Source organism: Lissotriton helveticus, chromosome 2_1 (assembly GCF_964261635.1).
Source record: "Lissotriton helveticus chromosome 2_1, aLisHel1.1, whole genome shotgun sequence".
NCBI lineage: Eukaryota > Metazoa > Chordata > Amphibia > Caudata > Salamandridae > Lissotriton > Lissotriton helveticus.
The window spans coordinates 2,054,512,942-2,054,524,996 of record NC_136059.1 but is presented as its reverse complement, the minus strand read 5'-3'; the positions used below and the strand labels follow the sequence as shown (position 1 = coordinate 2,054,524,996).

The following is a 12,055-nucleotide window of genomic DNA, read 5'->3' as shown; positions in this document are numbered from 1 at the left end:
TCTCCACGTAACATACTGCATTGCATGCACTGGTCAGGCAGGAATGTTTCCGTCTGAGTGATGCTACCCGTTCATGCATGCCATTTTATGCCTGGTTTTCAGGTGGGAGTGTTCGTGAGGCAGTGTGTGTATTTTTGTTTACGGGTACTTACCTGGCCCGCATGATATTATCGTCTTTTAATTGCATGTATGTAGCGCTTACTACCCCTGTCTAGGCGTCAATCCGCTTTTCGGCGAGGAGCACGCTACTCCAGTACCCAACAAAAAGGATTAATGATTGGGGATGCTGCTTGAACAGATGCTAATGCACGTCCTCGACCCCCCTCTGCAGAGAGGGCGGTACGTCTGTCTCGTCCCGACTACTCTCCTTAACACCCGTGTGTTGTCCTTAGATTTTCTTTCTAGTTTGTGAAAATGAGTCACCGAGCGCTGCCCTGGGACAGACAGATGCTTCCCTGTTGCTATTATCCCAGGCTGGACATGCCTGCCACGGCCTGTAATTAGCTCCAGGCATGTGCAAACAGCCCCCGACAACACGCACACACCATGCTCCCCCAAATGAGCATTCCGAAATCCAAGGAACCCGTTTTACAGCTCACTGAAGCCATATACACAAACCTAGCGGTGCCGACTTTGGAACAGGGGAGTTAGGTTTAAATCCCGGCATCGGCACAACACCCTGTGATTCTGGACAAATCTTGTAATGTCTCATTCCCTATACATCTATGTATCTAGCCTGCGTCTCCGGTAAATTGCTCCAGTGCCCTCGGGCCAAGTTCACACTATAGGAAATTGAAATAAAGATAAGATCGAGCGTTCCCACTTTCTTTAACTTGAACCACACACATCGTGTTTACAAAACTGTGTCAGTTTCGGAAGATTGGGGGCACTTCCTATTTCTTTAAAAGAAGTTATGTCTCTTTGAATCCATTATTGTGCTCAATTTTGACTCATGGTGGAGACTGACAACCGATCCGACACCCGCCGGCCGAAGGAGGTAATTTGCCGCTCCAAGCACACGTGTCTACTCATTGTAGGTAATCGAATTAATCATGTGTTGGCTATTCCGGTTGATCAACCTATCAGCGCGTTCGTTTGGAAACATTCCTCTATTTTATAATAAAATAATAATAAAACAATAAAAAAACAATAAACAACCTGTTAAAGTTTGCCACTAAATCTTCGATTGACGATAAAAAATGAAAATATCTCCTCCCTCCTTGCACGCCTTTTTTGGCATATATGTATATAGCCACAGCTGAAATAAATTCAGTGTGTACAGCCTGTGCTTTCTTAAATGACAAAATAATTAGTAAAAGGAGATCGTAATTCTCCAACTTTCCATTAACAAGCATTGAAGAAAGCTGTGTGCGAAACCGAAACCTGTTGTGGGGCGGGACTTCCGTCTTGTGAAGCCCGCGCCCAGAGAGGAGCAGTGGTGACGCGGGGCTTGCATGCCCGAGGGAGAGCCCCGCGGAGACTGCAGAGTCCAGAGTGGCGCCGATGCGGTGAGTGGGGTTAGTTGTACGGAGGGGGGGTGTCTCTGTATGTATGCGCTCGGGCGGGGGCGGCGGGGGGGGGGGAGGTGTAGTGTGTGTCTCTGTATGTGTGCGCTCGTGTGTGTGCATGCGTGTAGGTGCGCTCGTGTGTGTGTGTCTCTGTGTGTGTCTGTGTGCGCGTGCGAAAAATTAGTTCTAAAGTATTTAAACATTAATCTGACAGACACCCGAGGCCTCTTATTTCCAACTGGGTTCTTTTTGAAGACTAACCATCAACTGCATATGATTTGGGGTCATTAATTATAGCTACTACAGGTTTAAATCCCATGGTCGACTTTCAGTGATAACCTCCAGAGACCAAAACATTTTTGATAGGCTTTCATGGTTAGTATTTTTCTACACCTTTTTCCTGGAACTTTGAGAGGGTATTTATACATTATGCATCACTTTTTAAAACTACTTAAAATTAAAAGAAATGAGTAAAATAAGTACAAGTTCTTTAATTTATTGTATAGTAAGACAGGCTCTCTGACGACAGTTCTAACCAAAGGTGTGATCATTCCACAACAGTACTTGAGTTGAATACATCTTAAGTTTACATGAGGTCTTAGAGTTATGTTCCCCTATTGGTTAAAGACATTTTCTTTCTTAACTTAATAATGGTATCTACTAAGAAGGGAGGAAAGAGAGACAGACTTATTAGTAAGATGTGGTAAAGTCTCCTTAACCTAGCCATGTATCTACAAAAAAATGAACTAAAACAACAATTTGAATCTCAATGATTATTCTCCCTTTTGCCAAACATCCTACTGTAGTAACATAGATTAGGCAAATGTCTTAATATTGTGGACTTTATAGACAGTGTGTTACTTGTTGAGCCCAGAGCCTTCACTGCACAACCCTGTGAAAGGATCTGACCCTGAAGGACAAGTTTGAAAGGGGGGCACTTGATACTTATTTATCAGTGTCCACAGCAAGACGGCCTCAGTGGTAAACTCAATTACCTAATTTGAGGCTCAGAAGACCCTGTGTGCCCCATTGATCGTTAACCAGATTGGACATTCTTTCAAAGTTTTCAGCAGTGTATGAAGTGCTACAATGATTTCTACAGGACTGAACTGTAGCAAGAAATCACATGCAGGAGTGTTAACATTTTGCAGTTTTAGAGGCACATCTGATAAAAACATACCCATGCCAGGTCCTTCATAGAGTTGTCTTTCACGTTCCATTGTCTGCTTAATGATAGTCTCCCGAGAACAGTGCTGCCTTCCTTGTCTGCCCTTGATGCTGTTTTGCAACTCAATTTGCTCCAGTTCACTACTAAAACGGCCTAAATATCTGGGAGAGAAGACAGGGGTTAAAAGCACAATCCAGATTGTCAGCATTATATTTAAATCTGGCAAATTCATGACAACTTAAAAAAAATCAATTTTTATAAAGGAATTGACTTTACAATTCTCAAAAACATGGAAAATGTGGATTTCAAAAGGATAATAGTGGGGCAGGTTAGAAACTGGTCTTTAATTTTCCTAAATCCCAATGAGGAACCAAAAGAGAAATTATCAAGAAGTAACTGATAGATATTAGATATCACGTTCCCATTGTACAAATTAATATTTGTGTTGTACTCTGCAGTGGCGTTATTTTAGATTTGTCGGATTGCTACACAAAGCACATGTTCCTTGTAGATTTTAACATACACTCGAACAATAAAAAAAATCCATTGCTACAACAACAAATAATATTTAACTGCTCATAAAATCAATAGTCCTTCTACACTACTCTGAAAAACAAAAAGAAAATATCTTTATTATCTACCTGCACTTACAAATCTCCAGAAATGCTTCTGGATAACTCAGTCTTCTAGTTATACATTCACAGAACCCATTTCTTGGAACTGCATAATCCATATCACATTCAGTGAAACAATTAACAGAAAAGGGTGTGGTTGGAAAGATTAATTTACTTATCTTCAGTAACTATCTTTCGAGTGGATACTCTATCTACTTACAAATTCTACCCCTGTTAAATAACCCCAGGCTTCATACTGCATCTGGAAACGTCAAAGCTCTTTGATGGTGGTGGGGGCATAGCTCCAAGTCGGTGCTGGAAGCGACACCTAGTGAGGTCATTGAAGCCATATGGCCCCCACTACAACACAACGTCCGTTTCCATTCATGTTTCTGTGCCTTTGAGGTGAACAGATTGAGCAACATCGATTAGATGCGATACAGTGCAAAAACAAATTGGAACCATATTAGTACTTTCCTTGTATAATCATCCATCAAATGTCAGTGAGGATGGGATCATTGAGGAATCTGAAGGTATCCATCAGAAAGATCATTATCAAAGGTAAGTAACGGTTTCTTCTACTGGATTCTTCTACCTGCGGATTTTTCACCTGTAGAATAGATTCCCAAGAAATACCACTCCAGGAGGAAGGCTGATGGATAATCAAGTGAGGAAATCTTGCAAAACAGACCTGGCAAAGTGGACCCCTTACAGTTCTCTGTGATTGGAACACCTATTGCAAGAGCAGAGAACGATAACTTCGCTCTGGTGGAATGGGTCCCAATTCCCTCAGGTGGTTACTTTTTAGCAAGGCACAGCACTTTTTGAAGCAGGGGATAATCTCTCCCCAAAGCCACAGTAACCAACAAAGAGCTGATCATTATCTCTGAAGTCCTAGATGCAGTATATACAGAAACTAACCACATGCCTCGGAGTCAGGCGATGCAGCTGGTTCCTCCTTCATGGGATGGGGAAGCAGATGGAATGGTGGTGGACTGGCTCAGTTGAAAGGGAGGAACCACCGTTGTAAGAATAGCAGCTCTACTTCACAAAACCAGCTTTTACGGGAAGGTCATGATAGCAGGCAGACACAGGTCTTGAAGCTCACTGTCCTGTCTCGTGAAAGTAATATCAACTAAAAGACAGTCTTCATGATCAACAACCACAACTAACAGCTATGAAAGGGTTCAAAACGGAAACCCCATTAGGACTTTTAGAACAAGATTGAGGCCCCACTAGGGCATAATGAAAGGGGCAGGGGTACAAATTAGTTAACCCTTTGAGGACCTGATCACAACAGTGCACTTGAGCACAAAAGGCTGATGTGAGAGACAGAGGAATGCTGACAACACTACCAAAACCCTGTGGATAGTGTCCATCCCACACCATGTCTGAGCCAGAGAAAGTGTGAACTGTAAGACTTTGGGCTTGCAAGGGGTCAATGCTGTTCTCTGCGTACCATGAGACAAAGTTGTTTTATCTACCAGAATATACAGTTCTCAAGCAGCAGCTGAAAGTAGCTTAGGTGTCCCTGCTCAATCTCCAAGCATTAAGGTGGAGGCTCTGAAGATTGGGGTGCATGACTTCCCACTCCCTCTAAAAGAGGAGATCCACCCTGAAAGGCAGACTAAGCGGAGGAAACAGAGAAAGGTTATGTTATGTTATATGCAGTTTTATAACGCGCTCAATTACTGCCGGAGTATCCTGGCGCGGAATCCTGAAAGGAAAGTGCAAAAGGCCATAGCAGACAAAGGAGCATCTAAAAAGCGATTTTAAACAGATAAGTTTTCAAAGCTTCAAAGTTTTCAAAGTTTTCAAAGAGTCACAGGGCCTGAATAAAGATTTCTTGGATGGTGACATCTTCAAAAGTAGATTTCTGAAGGAAATTAGAAAAGTACTGAGCAGAGCTCAGAGAGACTCCCTTCACACGACATGCGGTAGAAAATCTGAGAGCCTGAGCCTCTGGGGAGAACCTTCTGGTGGGTGCTGTCGCCTGATTGGCTGCAGTTTGGACTATACAAAATGACTAGGATAGTCATGGATGTGGAGGTTATTTCTCCTGTAGCTTGGGCTACTTTACTTCCTGGTTGGTTTTACCAGGTTGTTTCTATGTAATTATGGCATATTATTGCTTTTTTATGTACCGTGGGACTCCCACTCCGACGACTGGGAATGATTCAGGCATGTGAATCTATGAAAGACACCCCAATACTGGAGAACTACTGGCGCACACAGTAACTTGGTTCAAGCCTCCCCTGTATCAACTCCCTTGCTCTAATATCTTTTACAAAGGCAGACCATCCAAAATTAGTGGCAAATTCACTCTCACTTTTAGAATTCAATAGATTGTTATTCAGTTTATGCTACAGCAGATTGACAACTCAGCTGTTTTAAATGTTCCCCCTATACTTGGTACAGCTCAGAAATGCAGACAGAACCAGATGCCCTAACTAATACTAGACACAAAGATCTAAAAAGCATGGTCTAAATAAAACTTAGAACAAATATCAGAAAAGTGTAAGGTGACTGCATGTAAATTCAAGTTGTGAAGAGACAGAGAGAGGAAAATCTTACCTAGAATCATATACTAATAGATAAGGACCAGGGGGCAAATCATTGCAATGCAGCTAAGTGCCATTCCTAATCAATTTCATTCAAACCTTTTACCCACAGCTTGAGACAGCCCTTGACGGCCCTGCGTCTCAAGTGGGAAGAGGATTTGGGTGAACCCATTGAGGAGAAGCCATGGTGGGAATTGGTAGAACAGGCCTGGAAGTGTTCTAGGAATGCCCGCTTCCAGCTAATCCACTTCTATGGGTTGCATTGGGGCGTACCTCACCCCGGGTAAGGTGAATGAATACTTCGGAGATTCGACAGCGTGTCCACGGTGTAACCTAGAGAGGGCGGGGTTCCTCCACATGTTTTGGGACTGTCCACATCTGGGAGAGTACTGGAGGGGGTGATGTCTGCGCTAGCAGCGGCAACGGAGAGACACCGAGCAGTTGTTTGTTGCATTGGTTCCCACATACTGCCAGGACCAAAGTCACTAGCAAGTTTATAGACCTGGGGCTGGTCTTGGCCCAGAGGGTGATCACAAGCCACTGGAAGGCAAAGAATGGCCCCAATTTAGCGCGATGGTCTAGGGAGTTAGTGAAATGGGCGGAAGTGGAGGGGAACTGTAGATTGCGAATGGCCAGCCGAACTGAGAGCGACAAATCCCTGGAGATGGCATGTGCGTGGGTGGCACTACTGGAGCTGGTAAAACACCCAACTGGCGACACTGATGGCACTCCAGAACGAGGGGATCCAGCAGCAGACAACTGACGTTTACCGACGATTGATGATGTAATGTGGAAATGTAGTATCCTGCTAAGTGCTGATTTTAAATTTGTACATTTACAGCCCTATTTGGGTTCTTCACTGTGCCTATGTTTTTTATACCTCAATAAAATTTGTTTTTAAAAAATCTATTTCATTCAAACCTTAATGTTCTATACACCATAAACAGACTGCACACGCACACATGGTTTGAAGTTTGACACACTAGACCGCTCCAGACATAGAAGATAGTCTTTGAAAAGTGGAGAGAGAGAAGCTACTACGAAACAACAGTAAGGGACAAATCACACAGGCAAATTAATATCAAACATTTGAGTGGAATACTATTGGATATTATACAACTTGATTAATTTCACATTTATGAGCTTAACCCGATATTTCCATTTAGCAATATTTATAAGTACATTGGAAAACGCAAGCATTTCCTATATTTTTATAATAGTTAGGTTACATTATTGCAATTTACACTACCATAGCATAAAAGTGATATAGAATCTGTAAATCACCTCATCGTTATGTCCACTGTCAGTACTCAGATCAGAAAAATATAAAATGTGATTCCTAATCCATGTAACCAAAACCGATTTCATTTGATAGATTATCTCCTAACACACATACAGTCTGTCATGGCTGTTTTAGCTTACACCACCACTGAGAAAAATATATAAGTGAGAATACAGAGCAAAAACTGTTCTCGGCCAATTTGTCTCCTGTTTCTGAACACTCTGAAAAGCAAAGTGCTTTGCTCATTTTGCTCCATGCAGATTCTAGCCAGGGAAGAAAATGGATTGTAGGGATGTATGAGTTTGTGATAATTGTGGGACTTCACACACCAAGAAAAAAATATTCCTTTAGAAATGAAGCTGGTTTATCATTTCTGTGGAAATTCGAATTTGAAGGTTTAAATCCAGTAAAGGATATTATATTCAAACTAAGTGGACAGAATAACTGATATTATGTGCCACAACATTTAAAACGCTTTTAGAGAAACAAAACACACTCATCCAGTTTTGATAAATGTAATTCCTTTTTTGGGTATTAATGGGTGGTCTAAGAGAATCAAATTCTTCTCATCCAGGCAGGACAGGCTAGAGGAAAGGCGTCTGTCAAGGTCTGAGGTTGTTGGTCTCTCTGACCTACCCATTTAATCGCCATTTAAGGAGTGCTGTTGAGACTCAAAGCAAGTTGTCACCACTCCTAGTAGCTTAAGGTTTCTCTTGGGCTGAAAGGGCAAGATGGAGACACAATTATACTACCTTTGCCTTCAGATCCCAACACCGAGAACTATCAAATCTAAATGGCATTTTAGTTTCCAACATAGCCACTTGTATAAGTGACAAGATTCTAAATCTCGCCACATCTTTGCAGTAGCAATTTCGTCCCTACTTAAGTGAGCTGTTTCACAAAGCGATGCCATTGGTAACATTATTCTTCCATTCATTTCATTACAACTAATCTATTACTGAATAGATGGAGTGGTCTTGATAGCACAGGTTTCTACAAAATAAGACATACAATACAACACATCCCATCTTAAATCTAAATGGCCTTACCTTTCAATGAGTTCACATGCTTCTTTCTTAGTAAATTCTTTCTTTTCGGGATCAATATGACTTTGAAACCACTGCAATTTTTCACCTGAAATAATGTTAAACTGCAATGAACATCTAAGTGAAGAAAACTAAATTGCATTAAAATAAGTCTCTTATTGATAGAACTAGCATTAAGCTTCCATTCATGCTCCGATCAAGTTGTTTAAAATAAATCTCAAAACTTTACTACGGCCTATGAGATTTTGTACTCACTCTGTTTAAAAATAGATAAATGGCTAATCGGAACATTGGTATTTTAGAAACCACAAACCCGAGGCTACACAAATCACACAGATGCATTATCCAGCTGGACTGACACCTTGATATGAAACCCAACGAATAATTATTGGTACCAGGCTGGGGTGGAAGAAAAACCTAATGTGACGGGGTCTGTGTGGTATAGCCTTTGCAGAAGACTTTAAACCATTTACCTGCCCCTGAACTTGGAGGGTGCTTCAGATTATACTCGGGGGGCAATTGGGAGTCGCAACAGAATAATGACTGAAGGGGAGGCCCTCTTAATGTGCCGAATTGTTTTGTTGTCACCAATGATTTTGCCTACCAACCTTCAGAAACAGATTCTCTAGTATAGAGAACCTCCATCACTTGGGAGGTGGAGAGACAGGTGTTTGGGGTGGGTTAAGGGAGAGAGTTATTAGGCAGCTAATTATATGCTATAGCGTAAACTGAAAAATAGCCTATTGGATTCTGTTGGAAATGGTTTATTAGTTGTGGCAAATATGCATTTAGCACTGGCAATATTTTTTTTAAAACGTTTTATTTTATTTTGCATTAAGATGGTACATATGTAAATCACATTTGTATGCAAGAGACAATCAGCAATTTATACAGGAACAAGTCACATCAAATTATAAGTACGTCACTTAATACATAAATGTTCTTATGTAGATACCCATTTCCTTTCTCGTCATTACATGCTGTGTGAACATCATTGTTTAGTGTGCAACAGTAATGACATTTCATAGAGCTTCTTGGGTGAGGGACCTCCGTAAGGGGTGGGGATCTGCTGTATCAAAGACATTCAGAAACATAATGTGTAATGGCCGATTCACGCTAGTAAGTCACCAATTTCTTGTTCGCTGGTGATTGGATGTGCCAACAAGTATGACTGGGGAGGACCCCATATGTCCCTGGGGCGTGAAGCAGCCTGGAGCAGTTCGGCATATAAACATGTCTGATCCTGAACCGTATTAAGCGGAACCTAGTTATTACACCCTAATAGGGTTAGTCCCAATAAAACAGAAATTAGATTATAAACAGTAAGGGGGGATCTCCCATAAGGAGGGGGCACCAGTGAGCTACGACAGCCACATTCCAACTCCACTGCATTGCAGTTCCCACATTTCCCGTGTAAAGCCCATATTGGCACTTAGCTGTTCATGTTCGTCTTGTAGGTGATGCAATACGGCAAGAGGGGCGAACCCAGTGTCCGCCCAGCGGGTATCAGGGCGGCTGAAGCACAGCAGCGCGGTTGGTTCATCCAGCTAATCTCCCACAGAGAGGGCAGGAGCCCCCCTCCTCGTCTGATAGGGAGAACAGTTTGTAATCAAGTTATTCCGAAGCAGGAGATGGAGATCTGGATAGACGTTCCTGTCGCGGTAATCTTCCCTGCGTTGATTTTAGAAATTCTTCCACTTGCTGCGGGGTACTGCAGATGATTGGTTTGCCGTTATGCGTAATCCATCTCGCCTCCTGCACCGCCCGCGTAAAGTCCGGATAAATGGTGTACTTTTACCCCTCGAAATGCAGGTTTTTTAGTTTTATCCTGAGGGCCACATCCCGATCCAAATAATTTAAATGTCGGCATATTATGGGGTGTGGAGATCCTCCTGGAGGGGGCCGGTGTCCCAGGTAGCGGAGCGCCCGTTCCACCACCATGTGCGCTGAGAAGGATTCCACTCCAAAAGTAGTGGTCAGTAGGCGCTCTACATAATCCTCCATACTCCTGGTGTTGGTACTTTCTTGGATTCTATTAATTCGGATGTTGTTGCAGCAGCTTCTGGCCTCTAGATCTTCATTCTTGGCAGCTATGACTTCAAGTATTTTATCCATCTGCGACCTCTGCTTCTGTATTTGGGATGTGGCATCCTCAGTATCCGATATCCGTCGTTCTGCCTTTTTTATTTGCCCATCGTGTTTATCGACTTTCTGCACAAGAAAATCCCGTCTATTGTTCATAGTGTCCATTTTCCTGGAAAGGTCACTGAGGCTGTGTTTCATAGCCAGGAGTAGCGTTTTATCATCATCCTCCGGGGTCGGCGAGGGGGTGAGACACTGGTCCATGCTGGTGTGTCCTGAATCCGCTGAGGTGGATCTAGTAGAGATTTTTTTGTTTTCAAAGGTGAGACGGGGCTGGCGGCCATCAGGTTTTCCCATCGTGAATTATGGTGTCAGAGCCTCTGTTCTGCTTCCTTTGTCAGCAGTTGTTGCTTTTGCCTCGGCTTTTCGGTTGTGCCCGGTTGTTTTTGTCACTTTCTCCCTGTTTTTTCCGCAGCCTTGTTCCAATTCTCAGCAGATCCATGCACGATGCCCCGTGAGCGGCCTGGGATAAGCAGAACCAAGTCAGGGATGAGGGGATCCTGCAGTACCCCACACGGGGGTGGGTACAAATCGTATTTGTTTAATCCTGTGAGGCTCGTGTTTTAGGACTGCCAAGATTGTGCGAGCATGCCACCTTGAGACACAGCAGATGGTGCGTTTAGCAGGGAGCAGGCCAGGCAGGATCCATGTGGGGCTGTAGCGCCGGAAATTACCCCTGCAACAGAGTCTGCCTTGCCGGTGGGTCCACGTCTTTGATGGTAGCAAGCAGAGTACAGTATTGCAACAGCGCAATCCCTCAAGCAATCAATGAGGAGGATAGGGAAATGTGTTGTCAATTGGTGTCAAATCCCCGCTATCTCACCAGTGGGGTTACCACAGCAAAGTCTGTGCACCGTGTACATATCCCAGGACCCTTCTGTATCTGCGAGTGATTTCTAGTCCCTTCTCAATGAGTTCTGCCTGTCACCGCCTTTGCACACAGAATCAGGCCCTAGTGGGGCGTGGCAGCGCCGGGCAACACAAAGGCAGATCTTTACCTTCTGGGGCTCAGCTCGGCAGCGTCAATTGCCAGCCCCGGTGCAGCATTGGAGGGCAGGCCGGTGCGAGGCAGAGATGCCGGTGCAGGCGCAGGCTGACTAGTGGGGATGTTGGCGCCATCTCGTTAAGAGGAGCTCCCCGTCACCGCCTCAAGTAGCCTACATCTTGTCAATGATGATGGCGGCCATTCCAGGGTGTCCCGCCTGCGTTCACCACTATTTGCGATACCCCCACAGTGGCAGGCAGCAATAGGCTCCAACGGCAGTCTCATGGGGGGCCCCTCTGGCTGAAAGGGGGTCCGCACAATCCCCCGCAGTGCAGATCGCGCGCACCACAAGCAGCAGGAGAAATGGCACTGATGCTCGCCTCTCCCTCCTCCGTACCACAGCCTCACCTGCACGGGGTCTCTCCGCAGTCAGTCCTCCCCATATAACCACGCCATTCTACAGATCCGCCCTCCGCAATGTGCGCAATGGTAAGACAGGGTGAACAGCACACCGTTCAGGGCCTGTCGCCACGTGGGATCCCCGGGGCTTCGTTAGTGTCCCACACCGCCCTATGGAACCAGAGCTGTGGCGCCTCGGTCTTCTGCAGCCACGATTCTGCTCCAGCAGCTCCACCGCTCCCTGGACAGGCAAGATATTTACGCCATGTCTACTGCATCGCTCGAGGGCAAGGAATCTCTGCCTTTCAGCTCGATCTGCAATCGCAGTGTAGGATAAATTCCGGATTTAG

General features: G+C 44.2%; 1 protein-coding gene across 1 annotated transcript in view; it reads right to left on the bottom strand.

Annotated features, from left to right (window-relative positions):
- The window catches only part of TMA16 (translation machinery associated 16 homolog), a 218,827-nt gene that overhangs the window by 104,919 nt on the left and 101,853 nt on the right, over window positions 1-12,055 (bottom strand). Inside the window, exons 4-5 of the mRNA XM_078677011.1 lie at window positions 8,183-8,267; window positions 2,689-2,837 (exon numbers count right to left, since the gene is read on the bottom strand). Coding sequence (XP_078533137.1) covers window positions 2,689-2,837; window positions 8,183-8,267 — 234 coding nt within the window. The remainder of the gene's footprint in view (window positions 1-2,688; window positions 2,838-8,182; window positions 8,268-12,055) is intronic.